This window comes from Bos indicus x Bos taurus, chromosome 15, assembly GCF_003369695.1.
Source record: "Bos indicus x Bos taurus breed Angus x Brahman F1 hybrid chromosome 15, Bos_hybrid_MaternalHap_v2.0, whole genome shotgun sequence".
In the NCBI taxonomy this organism is placed as follows: domain Eukaryota; kingdom Metazoa; phylum Chordata; class Mammalia; order Artiodactyla; family Bovidae; genus Bos; species Bos indicus x Bos taurus.
This window is the reverse complement of record NC_040090.1, coordinates 34001097-34020286: the sequence shown is the minus strand read 5'-3', so window position 1 is coordinate 34020286 and position 19190 is coordinate 34001097. Positions and strand designations below refer to the sequence as shown.

Below are 19190 nucleotides of genomic sequence, written 5' to 3'. Positions count from 1 at the left end.
GTCAGAGAATAAGACACACCTGGGTTTGAATTCTAGTTCCATCCATGACTGGGGCTTCCCAGATGGTGCAGTGGTAAAGAATCCACCTGCCAACACAGGAAACACAAGAGATGCAAGTTCGATCCCTGGGTCAGGAAGACCTCCTGGAGCAGGGAATGGCAACCCACTCCAGTATTCTTGCCTGTAAAATTCCATGGACAAAGGAGCCTGTTGGGTAATAGTACATGGGGTCACAAAGAGTTAGAGACAACTGAGTATGCAGCACATATATGCATATCTATCCATGATTAGCTATTTATTACTTTTTTAAATTTATAAAACAGAGATAATAGCAGTACCTGCTTCACAAGGTTTCTCTGAGAATTAAATGAAGTGTATATAAAGAGTCTGAGATATCATTCATCTTAGAGATAGTATCCCTGAATTTTAATTTTTTTTAGTAATAACATGTAAGACTGTCTCCTCTCAAGGCAATAAATTTACTTGAAATTCTTGAGTAATTTCTCCACATGAGTCACTGCACTTGAGAAACAAATGCACTGGGCCCTTTATACACTAATAGGGTAATGCTCATGTTCTAAGCCAGGCTTCAGCAATACGTGAACCGTGAACTTCCAAATGTTCAAGCTGGTTTTAGAAAAGGCAGAGGGACCAGAGATCAAATTTCCAACATCTACTAGATCATCAAAAAAGCAAGAGAGTTCCAGAAAAACATCTATTTCTGCTTTATTGACTATGCCAAAGCCTTTGACTGTGTGGATCACAATAAACTGTGGAAAATTCTGAAAGAGATGGGAATACCAGACCACCTGACCTGCCTCTTGAGAAAGCTATATGCAGGTCAGGAAGCAACAGTTAGAACTGGATATGGAACAACAGACTGGTTCCAAATAGGAAAAGGAGTACGCCAAGGCTGTATATTGTCAGCCGGCTTAGTTAACTTATATGCAGTGTACATCATGAGAAATGCTGGGCTGGAAGAAGCACAAGCTGAAATCAAGATTGCCAGAAGAAATATCAATAACCTCAGATATGTAGATGACACCACCCTTATGGCAGAAACTGAAGAGGAACTAAAAAGCCTATTGATGAAAGTGAAAGAGGAGAGTGAAAAAGTTGGCTTAAAGCTTAACATTCAGAAAAGTAAGATCATGGCATCTGGTCCCATGACTTCATGGGAAATAGATGGGGAAACAGTGGAAACAGTGTCAGACTTTATTTTTCTGGGCTCCAAAATCACTGCAGATGGTGATGGAAGCCATGAAATTAAAAGACACTTACTCCTTGGAAGGAAAGTTATGACCAACCTAGATAGCATATTCAAAAGCAGAGACATTACTTTGCCAACAAAGGTTCGTCTAGTCAAGGCTATTGTTTTTCCAGTGGTCATGTATGGATGTGAGAGTTGGACTGTGAAGAAGGCTGAGTGCCAAAGAATTGATGCTTTTGAACTGTGGTGTTGGAGAAGACTCTTGCGAGTCTCTTGGACTGCAAGGAGATACAACTAGTCCATCCTAAAGGAGACCAGTCCTAGGTGTTCATTGGAAGGACTAATGCTGAGGCTGAAACTCCAATAATTTGCCACCTCATGCGAAGAGTTGACTCATTGGAAAAGACCCCGATGCTGGGAGTGATTGGGGGCAGGAGGAGAAGGGGATGACAAAGGATGAGATGACTGGATGGCATCACCAACTCGATGGACATGAGTTTGGGTAAACTCCGGGAGTTGGTGATGGACAGGGAGGCCTGGCATGCCGTGATTCATGGGGTCGCAAAGAGTCGGACATGACTGAGAGACTGAAATGAACTGAACTGATTGTTAGTAGATTTATTATGTTTCAGACTGATCAGGACTTTGCCCACTATCTCTTATCCTCAAAGTAATTCTGCTATTTTACTATCTCCTGTTCATCAGTAAGTGTATGAAATTTCACAGATAAACATTTATTTTTAAGTTCACGTAAAAATGGAACAAATATTTTGAAAGTGAAACTATGTGTAAAAATTGTCTAAAGAATGTCTAGGACAGAGTAATAGTTTCTGATGTTTTCTCTTTTTAATCTCTCTAACATATTTATTCCTTTTTTTCCCTCTTTCAGCTTGTTAAGAGCCATCTCTCATTTTCATCTCTTGATCTGACTGAGCAAGTGTTGAGTTTATACCTTTACAATGTCACAGCTGTTTCTACTTGGTGGATGGTGTTACCAACAATGGTAGCAAGCTCTACAGAGAGTTTGCAAGTGAAATCAGCTTTAGAAGCCTGGCCTGAAAAGTGTTTGGAGCAAACATCTCTAGAAATTGGAGAAACCACTTCCTAACTGCTTTACTAAAATCTATTTCTTGCAGTTTTTTTCTTTTCTTCTTAATTCCACCTTCATTTTGGATCAAGCAGAAAGAGGTACCCTATAGTTCAGCCTGACTGTATAAATTGTTTAATTAGATTATAGGTGGAGAGGGGCAAAACCTAATAGTAAAAGGGGAATTTATTTGCAGGACATATCTTTATGTGGGTACTTTTTTTCTCCGGACCTGATGGGGAAGTGTGACATCCATGGTTCTCCTTGTCAGTTAACATTATTTGACTATATTATCAATAGTCTATTTGTAAGAAATACCTCATTCTTTTATTCTATTATGAGAAGTCTTTCAAAACTTCTTTATTCCTTGTTCTTTTATTCCTTTATTCTTTTATGAGAAGTCTTTCAAAACTGTGTTTTCTCTGTTTATGTCTCAGACAAAAGTGCTGAAAGAAGGGAGAAGTACATAACAGACCTACGCTGAAAGTGCCATTTCAGATCTGGTAATAAATACTTCCCAATCAATTTATCATGTGCACTCTCAATTCCTCTGAGGTAGAGATCACCACCTTCTTCCTGATTGGAATCCCAGGACTGGAGCATGTTCACCTATGGATCTCTGTCCCCATCTGCCTCATGTACCTGGTGGCCATTCTTGGCAATTGCACCACCCTCTTCATGATCAGGACAGAGCCCTCACGCCATGCACCCATGTACTATTTCCTTTCCAAGTTGGCTGTCTGTGACCTGAGACTGTCCCTCTCATCTCTCCATACTATGCTGCTGATCTTTGCTCTCAATGCTACAGGAATTTCCCCCAGTGCCTGCTTTGCTCAAGAATTCTTTATCCATGGATTCACAAATCTGGAGTCCTCAGTGCTCCTGGTCATGTCTTTTGTTCACTTTTTGGCCAGCCACAACCCCCTGAGATACAGCTCCATCCTCCCCAATGCCAGAGTGGCCAAAATGGGTCTGGTGTTCCTCATTAAAAGCATGCTCTTAGTGCTCCCATTTCCTTTCACTCTTAAAAGTTTGACCTATTGTAGGAAGAGCCTACTTTCTCACTCTCACTGTCTCCATCAAGATGTCATGAAGCTTGCCTGCTCTGACAACACAGTCAACTTTTTCTATGGCTTCTTTGTTGCTCTCTTTATGATGACAGACAGTATGTTCATTGCTGTGTTCTATGTATTCATCCTGAAGACTGTGATGGGAATTTGATCCCACAAGGAGCAGCTCAAGGCCCTCAACACCTGTGTCTCCCACATCTGTGCTGTGCTCATCTTCTACATGCCCATCATTGCTTTGGCTTCCATGCACTGCTTTGGCAAGCTCAAGTGCCAAGTGGCCATGATCCTCATTGCTGACATTTTCTTGCTAGTGCCACCTTTGATGAATCCCATTGTCTACTGTGTGAAGACACAGCAAATTCCTGAGAAGGTTCTGGGGAAATTTGGTCTAAAATAAAGGTATGCAGAAAAGTGAGGCAGGGTCAGCCAGGTTCAGGGAATAAAACAATACCTTTCTAAGCAAAGTATTATGGATGGGTCATTCTTATCTTTCCTAATCGTGATTGTAATCAGTACAACAACATGTGGTCTGGGCATTGAGGTCTGTGAGCTTAGGACTTACACGGGCATTTATAGGTATGTATGGGATAATTTTGTAATATAATTAAAATCATGAACCAATACATGGATGTGGAATTTTAGTTACAGTGTTTACAACACAAGGATGTAAAAATGGAAGTAGAGATTGTTTTCCCTTATAAAGAATGAATATCAGAGGAGCTGGAGTCTAAAGACATTACTCCAAACCAGTTACTGATTTTCTTTCGTGCAGCCTTCAGACATGTATTTACTGTGGGGACTCAATTTAAATTCTTGATTTCCCATTTAAATTTAAAAAGTCTGTTTTCAAATATGAGTTGCTTGTATATTTGCTCCCTTTGCTCTTGTTTTTTTTTTTTTTTTTTTTTTAATTTCACCTTGGGTTATAGTTGATTTGGGCTTCCCTTGTGGCTCAGCTGGTAAAGAATCTGCCTGCAAAGTGGGAGACCTGGGTTTGACCCCTGGGTTGGGAAGATCCTCTGGAGAAGGGAAAGGCTACCCACTCCAGTATTCTGGCCTGGAGAATCCCATGGACTATAGTCCATGGGGTCGCAAAATGTCGGATACGACTGGGTAGCTTTCACTTTTCATAGTTGATTCACAATGTGGTGTTAGTTTCAGGTATACAGCCAAGTGATTCAGTTACATATTCTTTTTCAGATACTTTTCCCATTTATGTTAATACAGAATATTGAGTAGTGTTTTTCATGTTATATAGTAGGTCTTTATTAATTATCTCTCTTATATACAGTAGTGTGTATTTTAATCTCAAATTTCTAATTTATTTATCCTCACCACCTTTCCCCTTTGATAACCTAACTCTGTCTTCTAAGTCTGTGAGTCTGTTTTTGTTTTGTAAATAAGTTCATTTGTATCTTTTTATAGATTACACTTGTAAGTGGTATCACATGATACTTGCCTTTCTCTATCTGGCTTACTTCACTTAGTATGATAATCTCCAGGTCCCTCCATGTTGCTGCAAACTGCATTATTTCACTCTTTCTAACGGCTGAGTAATATCTCACTGTATAAATATACCATATCTTCTTTATGCATTCATCTGTCTGTGGACATTTAGGTTGCTCCCATGTCTTGGCTATTGTAAATAGTGCTGTTATGAACATTGGGGTGCATGAATCTCTTTGAGTTGGTGTTTTCTCTGGATATATGCCAAGGAGTGGGATTGCTGGAACATATGGTAACTATCAATTCCTGGGTTGGGAAGATCCCCCGGAGGAGGGCATGGCAATCCACTCCAGTATTCTTGCCTGGAGAATCCCATGGACATAGGAGCCTGCTGGGCTACATTACATAGGGTCTCACAGAGTCAGACACAACTGAAGCAACATAGCAGGCATGCAAGCATGGTAACTATATTTTAGTTTTTTAAGAAACTTCCATACTGTCTTCATAGTGACTGCACCAATTTACATTCCCACTAACAGTATAAGAGGATTCCATTTTCTCTATACCCTTTTGTTATCTGTAGATTTTTTGATGATGGCTATTCTGACCAGTGTGAGGTGATACCTCATTGTAGTTTAGTTTTGATATACATTTCTCTAATAATCAGTGATGTTGTCTTTGCTCTATTCTTAACCATCAAATAGAGACAAAGTGGCTCAGTGGTAAAGAATCTGCCTGCCAATGCAGGTGACGCAGGAGACATGGGTTTGATTCCTGGATCAGGAAGATCCCCTGGAGGAGGAACTGTCAACTCATCCCAGTATTCTTGCCTGGAAAATCCCACTGACAGAGGAACCTGGTATACTATAATCTATGGGGTCACAGAGAGTCAGACACAGTTGAGCATGCATGCAGCCTTGAACTGACAATAAACTCATAATATTCTTTAAGATAGAGTAGGTATGCTTTTCTTTTCCTCTAACTTACAACAGGATTCCAAAAAGCCATATTTACTAAAAGAACAGAGAGGCAGTTCTGCTATTAGTAAGAAATAGGAAAGCTATTAATAGTAGCATGGTAATTTTTAAAGCACTGATAATTCTTAGATGCCTTAAAATATATGTTCTAAAATAATGATTTCAATGCTTTTAGATACTTGGTATTTTGGTATTTGGTATTTGGCATGTTCAATTACACTAAGAATGCTAGAAATAATTTTGAGCTAATAGAGAAAATGACATATTAGACATACATTAAGGAATATAAAATAATATTCATGCATATATAATTGCACTTTTAAAAAGGTAAATTATTTCCTATAAATTATGTCATTTGGTTTTTGTTCATGTTTTACTCACGAGTATTTAGTTGGGGACAAAAATAGAAAGCATAAAATTTAGAATAAGCTAACCAACAATTCAGAGAAGGCAATGGCAACCCACTTCAGTACTCTTGCCTGGAAAATCCCATGGACAGAGGAGCCTGGTAGGCTGCAGTCTATAGCGTCGCATAGAGTCGGACACGACTGAGAGACTTCACTTTCACTTTTCATTTTTCATGCATTGGAGAAGGAAATGGCAACCCACTCCAGTGTTCTTGCCTGGAGAATCCCAGGGAGGGCGGAGCCTGTTGGGCTGCAGTCTATGGGGTCTCACAGATTCAGACATGACTGAAGCACCCTAGCAGCAACCAACAATTTGTACTGTGCAGTGAGAGAAAATTACTGTTAATAAATTTCAATGTTTTACTTTGTGAGTCAAAATCATAAATAATTAATAGTATTGATGTTCCCAAAAAGCATTTGAAGAAGTTGTTCTCAGATGGCTAAATATTACTATAGATTTGATGTCCCCAGGTGAATTTCACTGAGTTCTTGTTCAAAAACTGATGTCTCAATGTCTATAGCTTCTTTAGGAAAATGAAGGACAACCTTTTGTACATCCTCCCAGTTTGTACTATTAATTCTCTGAGGACCCTAACAGTTTCCAATTATGTTATGTTTATTAGTTCACATGTCTGCCTCTCTTTCCTGTAATTCATTTCTTTAAAACAACTGCACACATCACACTGATTGGCATATCTCCAGCACTTGTATGGAAATGACATCTGAATAGTAGTCTGACACATTTCTCAACTCTCAACACATTTTATTGCTGAACAACAGCAGTAAAAACTCTTAACAATTCAGAATATGATGATAAATTTCAGGCATACAGAATATCTGGAATGATAGAAAACCTATTGCCAAAATCATTAAGGAGTAACTATACATTTTAGGTTAAAGAAGCTTCCTAAAAAACAGTTAATGTTCTGTTTAACCACAAGAAAGAGCAAATACATTGTCGTGAAAAACATGAGAAAGAATACTTATTCTCTTTTTAGTGTTTACCCTCAACTCAGAAATTCAAATCCTTACAATAACTCAAGTCATAAGATGTCAGTAAACGTTTCTTGATCAGAAGAGTAAATACGTTTCAGTTTGTCACTTTTCCTCAATTACCATACAGGTTTAACGGATTTTCAATCAAGCTCCCAGTAGCATATTTAGAAATTCACCCAATAACTCCAAAAATAGATGTATAAGATTAAACTGAAGAGTATGATAATAATAAATAAAAATTGTAACAAGGCTCTTTATAATAAGAACAACTATTACTCAGCTATAAATTCTATGTAGTTTGGTCAATGAATCAATGGGAAAAACAAGGAAATATAAAAAACACACTTCAGTATACCATACATGATATGAAAACTTAATATATAATTAAAGAATATCAAAACAATATTGAAATAGGTTGACTATTCAAACAATTATGGTAGAAAAAATCAGCACCTATTTAAACTACACATGTGTTTGTGATCTTTAATCACACACAAAAATAAGATAAATGAATAAGTATGTTCAAAGCTAAATTTTAAATCTACTTTAAGTAAATAAATTAACCTCTGGATGGGAACAATTTTCTAAAGAAATAAGAAAAATGTAAAAGCTGAAAGGAAAAGTGAAAAGCAATTAGATATTTGAATGGCTTTTAAATCATTACAATTTAGAAGATAATAATATGATATATGCAACATTCACCATTTACTAGGTACCAGACTTTGGGCTAAATATTTACCTGCATTAACTCCATTAATTTTTGCAAGAGCATGGTAGATTTTATGATTTATTTTAATCCCCTGTTATGGGGATTAAGAATTTAAAGCTTTGAGCAGTTAGCTTATCCAGGGACACAGAACTATGGTGTTAGAAACTTGAATCTACCCCAGACAGTGTGTTTCCAGAGCCTACAAACTAATCCATTCAATTTAACAATTCAAATCCTATGTGTGGTCAAATATGTATTTATAAGAATATATTTTAAGAATTATTTTCTATAATAAAAATGCTATAAAATATTTAAATGTTAAATAATAGGAAGTATAATATAAACCATGATATACAACTAATATTAAATATTATTCACCCATACAACTCAGCAGTCAGAACTAAGTGGTATTTGCTAAACACTAAATTAGATGTTTAGGATTAAATGAAAATAAAACATAGGCCTACTCTCAAGCTTATAGTCTGGTGGTAGGGAGAACAAACAAATAGTTAAATTCACTGAGTAAAGTACGGTAAGTTTAAGCATGAATGTAAGAAAGCACAAATAAAAGAATGGCAGTTTGCCTTTTTTAGTGAAGAATCAGAGGAAAGCTTCCTAAAGGAAGTTAATCTAATATAAAATATGATTTAATGGAGAATAGTGAGTAACATCAGGCAAATCTACAAGTAGAAATATATGTTGAACTATACACTACTACCCTGGTTCATAAATATATGTTTTACATGTACTACGTTGGCTTATTAAAGAGAGTTTAGGTCATAGATCATATAATATTTCTCAGTGGTAGAATTGTGAATGATTTTGTTATCTTTTAAATACTTTTCTGTATTTCCCAATATATTCACAAAAGTTTAGTTATATATAAATATACATATATATGACATTTATAATTTTTTAAGAAAAACCCAAATATATTAAATGCATTGCTTGAAATAACACCAAAATGCAAAGTCATCTACTAATAGCAACTACTATAGAGTACACTGATGAAAGTGTTTCAACACTGAGCAGGCAATTTTGGTATTGCACAATTGAATTTTGAGTTGAATATGAAAAGTACATTCGGAGGAATGAAAGATTAACACATAGAGCAGGCTGCTTTATATACTGACCATCATAAAACTGGAAGAACGATTACACATTTCTATAATTGCTCACCCAAAATGTTCAGAACTCAGAATTTTTTATACTTTAGAAAGGCCCTGTAACACTTGGGGCATTATCCTGTATTCTAACACAGTTATATTACTGAAGTTAAATGTGTTAATATTCACACAATTGAAACAAATAATGTCCATAAGTATATTCACAACAGTTCATGTTAGCTTTGTTGTTTGCTGCTAATGCATTTGGGTATCAAACATGAAAATTTTAAATATATATATATATATGTATTTTTCCAGATGTTTTTAAATATATGAATTGTGAAGTGTTGTGGATCTACAAAAAAAAGAAAAGGAAAACAAATTTTAGAAATCTCTTTCAAAGAAGCAATTAAAAAGCCATTGTTATTGGTAAGAACTGGTGAAGGAATGTTTGGATGGTTAGCTTAGGGTGTGGTGTGGGCTGTCTGCTCTGCCACAGGACGGTTTCAGAGTGATAGTCTCTGCTGTAGTGTGATGCTCTTTAAAGAAAAATATTTTTCTTTCTTGTTTCATAGTTCTTCATTTCCACCAGCCTTTCATAGCTGCTATACAAGCCCTCTTTCCTCTCTAGGCAGAATAATGTCTGGACTCAAAAATATAAATATTGAAAAACACTGGTTGGCATTTTATGTCATTCCCTGGAGTCCTCAAAGGGTACTGTGTAACCTCATCTAGAACATGCCCAGTTCTGTGACAGTTTTTCTGCCTCACCTCATTCCTACAATTCTTACCTAAACTCACAAAATTCTCTTACTTAAGTCCCCTTCCTTAAGTTTTTTTTTTTTTTTTTTTTTATTCTGGGCTTACTAATAGGCTGCCTGACTAATAAAAATCTCTTCCATTATTAATCCTTTTTTTCTATGATGAGGTATAGATATTTTATGTCTATACCTTGGGACTATTGAACTTTTACATAATAGTTATATTCTATCCCATTGAAGGGTTTATAACCAAAGAGACATTTGGCAGCAACATGAAGATGCAACATTGAAATCTGAAATACTGAATTGTGGTATGATGAAATATAAAGGTTTCCCACAAAATGCCCAAGGCCAAAACAGCTTCTTTGCTGTGATGCTGGTCTTGGAGTCTAAAAAAACAAATGTTATTTCCATTTGCACTACTTTCTGCATGTTCATACATTGATTTTTCTCCACGTAAAATACTGGCTTCAGGCATACACGTTTGTGTGACATTTAAGTGATTCCAGTGAGATATCAAAAAAAAAATCTGAATATTCTGTATAAAAAGGAAATCATACAGATAATATTCACTATAAACAATACGTGGATATCATTGCTTATGGTTAGAGAAAAGCGGGTTGGGGTTTGGGCAAAGCAGAGTTACAGGCTTGTTAGTGCTTGAGCTGAACAGAAAGCTGAGGCAAACATACCAGAATTTGGGAGTGGGGTTCCCTGTCTGGTTTTCCAGGCAAGAATACCAGAGTGGGTTGCTATTTCCTTCTCCAGTGGACCACGGGTTGTCAGAACTCTTCACTGGGACCTGTCCATCTTGGATGGCTCTGCGCAGCCTGGCTCATAACTTCATTGAGTTATGCAAGCCCCATCACCAGGACAACGCTGTGATCCATGAAGTTACAATACTTTGGCCGCCTGATGCGAAGAACTGACTCATTGAAAAAGACCCTGATTATGGGGGGAAATGAAGGTAAAAGGAGAAGGGGATGGCAGAGGGTGAGATGATTAGATAACATTACTGAATCAATGGACATGAATTTGAGCAAACTCTGAGAGATAGGGGACTTCAGAGGAGCCAGGCATGCTGCAGTCCATGGAGTCACAAAGAGTCAGACACAACTTAGAGATTAAACAACAACAACTCCCTGTCTACTAGAAATAGGAAGCTGGCTTAGAGGGAGGAGATAAGTGGCTTAGATCAGAGTGTCCGTTTGGTCCATTGAGCTTACACTTGAATTTCTGAGTGGAATTAAGATTTCATAACCCTTTGTGTGAAACAAAAGTTAGGAGAATTCTCTCAATATCCTGTCAACTCTATATTGAGGTTCAGTTCAGTTCAGTCACACAGTCGTGTCCGACTCTTTGCAACCCCATGAACTGCAGCATGCCAGGCCTCCCTGTCCAACACCAACTCCCAGAGTTGACTCAGATTCATGTCCATCAGGTCGGTGATGCCATCCAGCCATCTCATCCTCTGTCGTCCCCTTTTCCTCCTGTCTTCATTCCCTCCCAGCATCAGAGTCTTTTCCAATGAGTCAACTCTTCGCATGAGGTGGCCAAAGTATTGGAGTTTCAGCTTCAGCATCATTCCTTCCAAAGAACACCCAGGACTGATCTCCTTTACAATGGACTGGTTGGATCTTCCTGCAGTCCAAGGGACTCTTAAGAGTCTTCTCCAACACCACAGTTCAAAAGCACCAATTCTTCGGTGCTCAGCTTTTTTCACAGTCCAACTCTCACATCCATACATGACTACTGGAAAACCATAGCCCTGACTAGATGGACCTTTGTTGGCAAAGTAATGTCTCTGCTTTTGAATATGCTATCTAGGTTGGTCATAACTTTCCTTCCAACGAGTAAGCGTCTTTTAATTTCATGGCTGCAGTCACCATCTGCAGTGATTTTGGAGCCCCCCAAAATAAAGTCTGACACTGTTTCCACTGTTTCCCCATCTATTTCCCATGAAGTGATGGGACCAGATGCCATGATCTTAGTTTTCTGAATGTTGAGCTTTAAGCCAACTTTTTCACTCTCCTCTTTCATTTTCATCAAGAGGCTCTTTAGTTCTTCTTACCTCTCTGCCATAAGGGTGGTGCAATCTGTATATCTGAGGTTATTGATATTTCTTCTGGCAATCTTGATTCCAGCTTGTGCTTCTTCCAGCCCAGCGTTTCTCATGATGTACTCTGCATAGAAGTTAACTAAGCAGGGTGACAATATACAGCCTAGACGTACTCCTTTACTTTTTCACAAAATAAATATTGTTAATAGAGGTAACCCACATGTGTCATATTAAAAACTATCAGAACCACTGTGTACTTCTATGGTAACAAGTACACAAAAAGGTCAAGGAGCCTAACAGTTAGGGAGAAAATTAACAACTCACGAAACCAAAGTGAATAGAGAGAAGTTTCAGTCCTGAGGTACAGTAGATACTGAAGAGGGGCATAGAATCAGAATCAGAACTATATTAAACTGTCAAGGCAGTGGGAAAATAATAAAACGCAATGTGTGATTTTATAAATTGCACTCATTGGAGTTGTAACAAATCAGAACTTGGAAAGTTTCATTTTTGTTAAGGAGGAAAAAGATTAAAGGGAAAAAACAAAAAGACAAATTCAGGGCATGTATCCAGAAGGAGGCAGTGGTCTCTGGAAGTGATTTAGGAAATGAAGCCAGTGTACAATAATTACCTAGTTAATTACAAATTTCTATGTGTGAACCTTTGCATACACATGTAACTCTTCTGTTTACCAGCTCAACCAAAAATCTTCAATTACCACTGGGAAATTTGACCACAGAAACAAATGGTTTTGTTCAGTGAATGAAAAATAAAATTATTTTCATTTATTTTGGTCCTTAGAATTATCATTTTTAAGCAGATAATTAAATTGTTTGACTGAATGGATGAAGATGACTTCACTCTGTGTGTGTTTAGTCTTTCTGTGCTTTTAATATGCACAAAAGTCCACATAGTGGTTTTAAATGTTTGAAGGCTGTGCTGTGCTGTGCTTAGTCGCTCAGTCATGTCTGACTCTTTGCCACCCCATGGACTCTAGCCCGCCAGGCTCCTCTGTCCATGGGGATTCTCCAGGAAAGAATACTGGAGTGGGTTGCCATGCCCTCCTCCAAGGGATCTTTCTAACCCAGGGATCAAACCTAGGTCTCCCACACTGCAGGCAGATTCTTTACCAACTGAGCTACCAGGGAAGCCCCAAATGTTTGAGGGACTAATACACAATTAATTTGGTTTTGAATATTGTTTATTTGTTTGAACTCTTTGATAAATTTAGGGGATTCTCATCTTCCTACTCCTATAATTTTACTGAAATTGTCTTAGTAACTACAGTGCCTGAGGATGACATGGATATAAATCCCTCTCCTACTTAAATATACTTTATGTACTGACAATTTCTCCCCTTCAGTCCCATGATCCTCTAAGACCCCTCACATTACGGCTCCATGAACCTTTAGTTTGAAGTAGCTGGAGCATAGCCTGGCGGATCGTTCTGGTCTTCAAGCTGTAAATGATAGGGTTCACTACAGGTGGTAAGAGCAAATACACATTGGCCAAAATACTACAGATCACCCTCGGAGTAGAGCTAAGGAGGCGATGTGTAAAGGACAGGCTGATCATTGGCACATAGAAAATAGTGACAGCACAGATGTGACACACACAAGTGTTGAGAGCTTTCTTTTGCTTCTTGGGGGCCACGATGCTCAGGACAGCACGGATTATCAGGACATAGGAGACAAGAATGAACATTAAGTCAGTACCAGTCATGTAGAGCTGAAGAAACAAGCCCAAAAAGCTGTTGATCCAGGGGTTGGAATATGTATCTCTGATTATATCTGGGTGGTAACAAAATGGATGGGAAAGCTCCTTTCTTTCCTGGAAAGATACAGTCTTCAAGGCTAGAAGCATGGGAAAGATGAAAATTAGTTGTCGTACGCAAATGAATAGTCCGATCACCATGATCATCATGTCTTTGAGGACAGTGGCATATTTCAGTGGGTTACAGATAGCCATGAAGCGGTCAAAAGCCATAATTGCCAGCACTGAGGACTCCAGGAAGGAGAAAGCATGTACAAAGAACATTTGAATGAGGCAAGCTTTAAAGCTGATTTCCCGGGCATGAAACCAGAGAACCCCAAGCACAGTGGGGAGGGTCGTGATGGTCAGACACAAATCAGCAGCTGACAGCATAGAGAGGAAATAGTACATGGGCTTGTGGAGATGCTGCTTAACAAAGATGACAAACAGAATCATAGTATTTCCCAAGAGAGCAATGATGTAGAGACAGCAGACAGGGATGGAGATCCAGACATGAGCGAGTTCCAGCCCAGGGAATGCAGTGAGGAGGAAGGTTGAAGGGGAGGATGTGGTGTTATTGAAAATCATCATGGTGGGTTGAGGACATGCCCTGAAAAAAGAGATAACAATAATAGTATTTGTCATATCGGTCCTTTTTCAAGCACTAACTCTTCTATAAACTCTTCCCAAATTACACATGTCTCTGTATTCAAAACCTCCAATTTAATCATGATACCTATCACATAATTCTCCAGTATCTTAAATTTTTCTTATCAGACTTGGTCCTGTTTTTCTTTCTCTACCATCTCCCAATTAAAACCATCAATCTCTCTAGGTTCATCCCACCCTATTGCCCAGACCAGCCCTGACTTGAAGTAGGAAATACTTATAGACATGTCACACACATGCACACACACCAACAAAACAGCAACTGTGATTACAACTGTTGGGTCTTAGTATTAAATCTCCAAGCTGGGACTTCTCTGGTGGTCCAGCAGTTAAGACTATGAGCTTCTGCTGCAGGAACAATGGGTTCCATTCCTGGTTGGGGAGCTAAGATCCCACATGCTGTGTGGTGCACTCAAGAAAAAAAGTCTCCAAGCTATATGAGTTGTTATAGAAGTAATGGAGAAGTGCTTAAGGGCACTTCTTAAGGGCACCTGTGAAAGCATACTTCATAATGTTCTTGCTGGAAGATGGGCTAGGATTTTATATCCAGAAATACCCTTGTACCTGAGTTATTAGCCATTCTCTCCTAGTGGACTCTATTAGAAATGTCCTTTAGGTATCAGAGCTTCTTTATTTCTTTTCCTTTAATGGAGTAGCTTCCTTAATTCCTCTCTCCTCTACTCCACATCATCTTGTGCTCTAATTCTGTTTCTCTGAATCCTGTTCCTGGTCTACTGAAAAAGCAAGACGTTGTATCCCTTTTCTCCAAACTTACACTTTAGCACTTCTTTCTACTCCTTCCCATAGGTCTCTACCATGTAACTTGTAACCAACTCACTGTGAGTAGATTTCCCTAAAGAATCCTGTGAAAAATTTCAAATCATATTCTAGAATACATGATTTGAAGCATCCTAATCTAAGGATTGGAGAAGGCAATGGCACACCACTCCAGTACTCTTGCCTGGAAAATCCCATGGACAGAGGAGCCTGGAAGGCTTCAGTCCATGGGGTCGCTGAGGGTTGGACACGACTGAGCGACTTCACTTTCACTTTTCACTTTCATGCATTGGAGAAGGAAATGGCAACCCACTCCAGTGTTCTTGCCTGGAGAATCCCAGGGACAGCGGAGCCTGGTGGGCTGCTGCCTAGGGGGTCGCACAGAGTTGGACATGACTGAAGCGACTTAGCAGCAGCAGCAGCAGCAATCTAGGGATAGTGGGTAAGGCTAGACAAAATATTTGTATAAAAAAAATGTGAGAAGCCCTCAGCAAAATGAAATGAATGACTGTAAAAAGCATTAATGGAATGGAAGTAGGGACTAAGAGCTTAAAGAGAGACAGAGACAGACAGGATGAGGTGCTATCATAAACTGGAATATCAGGTAGTTCGCTGAGTGAGAAAGCCCATAGAATAATAGCTGCAAACACACACACACACACACACAGATGATGTCATAAGGGAGGCAAAATCTGTAACTGACATTTAAGACAAGCATTGCTATTCTATTTAGGACTCTTTCAATAAGCTCTAATGTCATTGCTCATTTTAATTTTTTACTTGGGACATTTAGTTATCAAGAAAAAAAAAGGAATGATATACCTAGCCTAACCATTGTGTAGATACAGCCAATCATAATATTCTTACTCTTATTTTTCACTAGTCTAGGCTTTCTGCCCCAGTGACAGAATAGATTCAAGGAATTTGTGAGTAGCAGATCCTTCCAGTTGTTTTATAAAGATAAATGAGGGATTGCTGGTTATTTTCTTCCCATCCTTCAATCTACTCTAGATGGTTACAGATAAAATTACTTGTTACACCAAAGGAAAAAAAAACATTAATTGCTTTTTCTGCTATAATATTTAGTATTGTTATATTATAGTTGATTGAGAATAAAACACAAAGAATCAGGAAGACTAGTGACAACTTCTTTTCAATTTGATAAGCAAAGATATTAAAAGTGAATTCCTTTTCTGTGATAACCATCCTGGAATCTCCCTGCAATAAAGTGGCTTAATCTACTGACTGTCTTTCAACAGTGTTTTACATATGCTTTTTATTACATTAGTATTCTATTGGTTGACCACATTTCTTTCTTCCTCTAAAATTCTGGCTCTTTGGACATAAAACATATGTGTTCATCTTTATATTTTCTCCAGAGACAAAGCATGGTGATAAAACTTCAGATAAACTAGTTTTCATTAGGTGTATTAACAGGTATATAGATAGATAATAGAGACATAGATAAAGACTGCTAAGTCACTTCAGTCGTGTGCGACTCTGTGCGACCCCATAGACAGCAGCCCACCAGGCTCCCCCGTCCTTGGGATTCTCCAGGCAAGAACACTGGAGTGGGTTGCCATTTCCTTCTCCAATGCATGAAAGTGAAAAGTGAAAGTGAAGTCGCTCAGTCATGTCCGACCCTCAGCGACCCCATGGACTGCAGCCTTGCAGGCTCCTCCATCCATGGGATTTTCCAGGCAAGAGTACTGGAGTGGGGTCCCATTGCCTTCTCCAGATAAAGACTAGATTAGAGAAATACAAATTGAGACTGGAAGTTTTGAGGGCAAATTGTTTCCGTAGATATGGGGAGCATAAGGAGAGTAATTAATCCTCTTATTGATTGGGAGAAGAAGGAGGGTAAGTTAAGAGAAAAGGAAAAGAATTAAAGTCTCTTATATGTGTCACCATTTGTTAGCCAATTTATATGTAATTTTATATAATACCAGGAAAAATTGATACAAATGTTTATTCTTCTATTTTAGAGAAAGGAAATGAAACTGACAAGGTAAAATTGTGCATACACATTCAAAATTCAAAGCCAAATTTACTAACTGAAAAATCCATTAAACCATTTTTTATTAAACCATAGACCATGTGAGAAATCAGGCTTATGAGAGAAGTTAAACAGTTGAACACTGTGATATTCTTCCTTGAAAATGAAAGAACAGTTTCTATTATATACTAGTATGTGACTTAGAGGAAGTATAGAGATGAGAAATAAGTAAAACACAGAACAATGTCCTTATGGCTTATTTAAAGAATATTTGTGGAGTCAATCAGTATAAAAATATGCATGGATGTCCACATATATTTGTATTGTGTATACCTCCATGTGCTGGTGGATGTAGAGAGGAGTTTTAGAATGGGAATGTCATCAAAATATGACCAAAAATCAGACATCAATTATCTTCTTTTATTTGAAATGTATCTCATAAAGGACAAAAAGATAATATGAAATGATATGAGGGGTTAGGAGGAAAGGAGATGCATTTCAGTTCATTATGCTACTGGAAAAATCATTTCCAATGGGATAGGGATATGTAGGCAGGAGAAGGAAAAGGCTTTCTCTCCAGCTCACGTAAGCCCATGCACTCTGGAACAAGTTATAGGACAAAGCTAGGTGCCTAGTTTTGTCAAGATTTTCTCCCTACTGCCTACTAACGAGAAGAGTAGGTAGTGCTTTATAGCACCAGTTGTCGACCTGACAGGTCAGGCAGAAGGTAACATCTATCAGTTCACATACAGAAAGCTAGATTGAATGACTTGGATAAGATCCACCCAACTAAAATATGTAGTGATCCAAAGGACAGCATCACTGCTTACTGGCATGAGTAAAGTATAGACCAATCCCCACCTTTATCCATTCATTTCTCAACACTGAAATCTATTCTTTCCACAATCTGGAACCCTGTCACGACAGATCCAGGCCATATTAACCTGAAACTTCGCCTCCATTTCTCTGTACCACTTTATGGTTGGATCTTACATTTGACTCAATAATGAGGTATGGTTGATATTGATCGGTAAGTTACATATGCAAGCACCATCTCCTTTTTCTGCCTTGAGCGTGAGTTTCTTAAAGGTTTGGAAATGCCTGATTTTCTTCTCTTAGTGCTAGCTACATAAAAGAGAATATGGAATAACACAAATCTTTAATTATTGTTGACTGATTTCTAAATGATCTTAACCACAGGCAGAGAGTTATGAGTTCTATCCCTTTTTCTCTTCCTTCCTCCCATTCCCTCATGTCATTTTCCTGTCTCAATTTCTTCAAGGCTTCATCACACCCCTCTGTTTCTTCATCCTACCTTATTTTATAGTTTCCATCACTTCATTGATCTTCTCTTTCCCTCTTTCTCCTAGCACTTCTCACTTTTTAATCTCTTCCCTTCTGTTCCAACCCACTAATGTATTCTTCTTACCTGCTCAAGTCATCAGGAAATAGCACCAACTTCTCTTCAGTCCCACAACAGAGCAGGCACTAAGCCAGCTCCCAAGAGTGGGGGCTTTATAGGAAGATTAGTAGAGTCACCAGGCAACAGAGGGCTGGTGAACGAACTGGTTGGATCAAGAGTTATGGCACCCATAAGACTATGTTCCTCTCCAACAGCTCAGACACATCTCCCTGACACGCTTCCAACCCTGCTCCCAGGCCCAGGCAAATTCCATATATCAGGGGCTGTAAGCAAAGCCCTGGCCCTGGGGGCTGACAGTAATGGGTGTCTTCAAAATCTGCCTGCCTGGATCAGAAAACTGCAACCATTCCTCTTCACCCTGCCTTAGGCTACAGATTCTTAACCTGGGATGCTCCCTGATGTCAGAGCAGGCTCAGGAGAGTGCAAAGAGACAGTCATCCCTATGTTCTCAGCTCCAATATGTACTCTTTCTAACAAATCTTGTCCTCCTTGTCATTCCTGTGTTCCTCCTCTTACTCAGGATCCCTTTCTAAGAAGCCATCTTATTATCTGAACCACATCTGTAGCCCACCTACCGTTCTAAGCATAATTAAACTAGCATTTGATGAGCTCATAACACTTGCCAAAAATAACGCTAACACTTGAAACACATTGTTGTATTTATTTATTATCTTGCTTATGGGTTAGGTATTATTCTCCATTATTCCACAGTTGACGAAATTGAAACTCAAAGAGGTTTTGAATA

General features: G+C 38.4%; 1 protein-coding gene and 1 pseudogene across 1 annotated transcript; one reads left to right on the top strand and one right to left on the bottom strand.

Annotated features, from left to right (window-relative positions):
• The first annotated feature begins 2828 nt into the window (after nucleotides 1–2828).
• On the top strand, nucleotides 2829–3764 carry LOC113904757 (annotated as a pseudogene).
• Nucleotides 3765–13187: 9423 nt separating this feature from the next.
• On the bottom strand, nucleotides 13188–14192 carry LOC113905184 (olfactory receptor 51T1-like). The gene has a single exon (XM_027562160.1). The coding sequence runs from the start codon at nucleotides 14169–14171 to the stop codon at nucleotides 13188–13190; it is 984 nt and encodes a 327-aa protein (XP_027417961.1). The 5' UTR covers nucleotides 14172–14192.
• Nucleotides 14193–19190: the final 4998 nt, after the last annotated feature.

Coding starts and splice junctions, on each gene's coding strand:
- LOC113905184 (XM_027562160.1), bottom strand. CDS start 14,171: ATGATGATTTTCAATAACACCACATCCTCCCCTTCAACCTTCCTCCTC.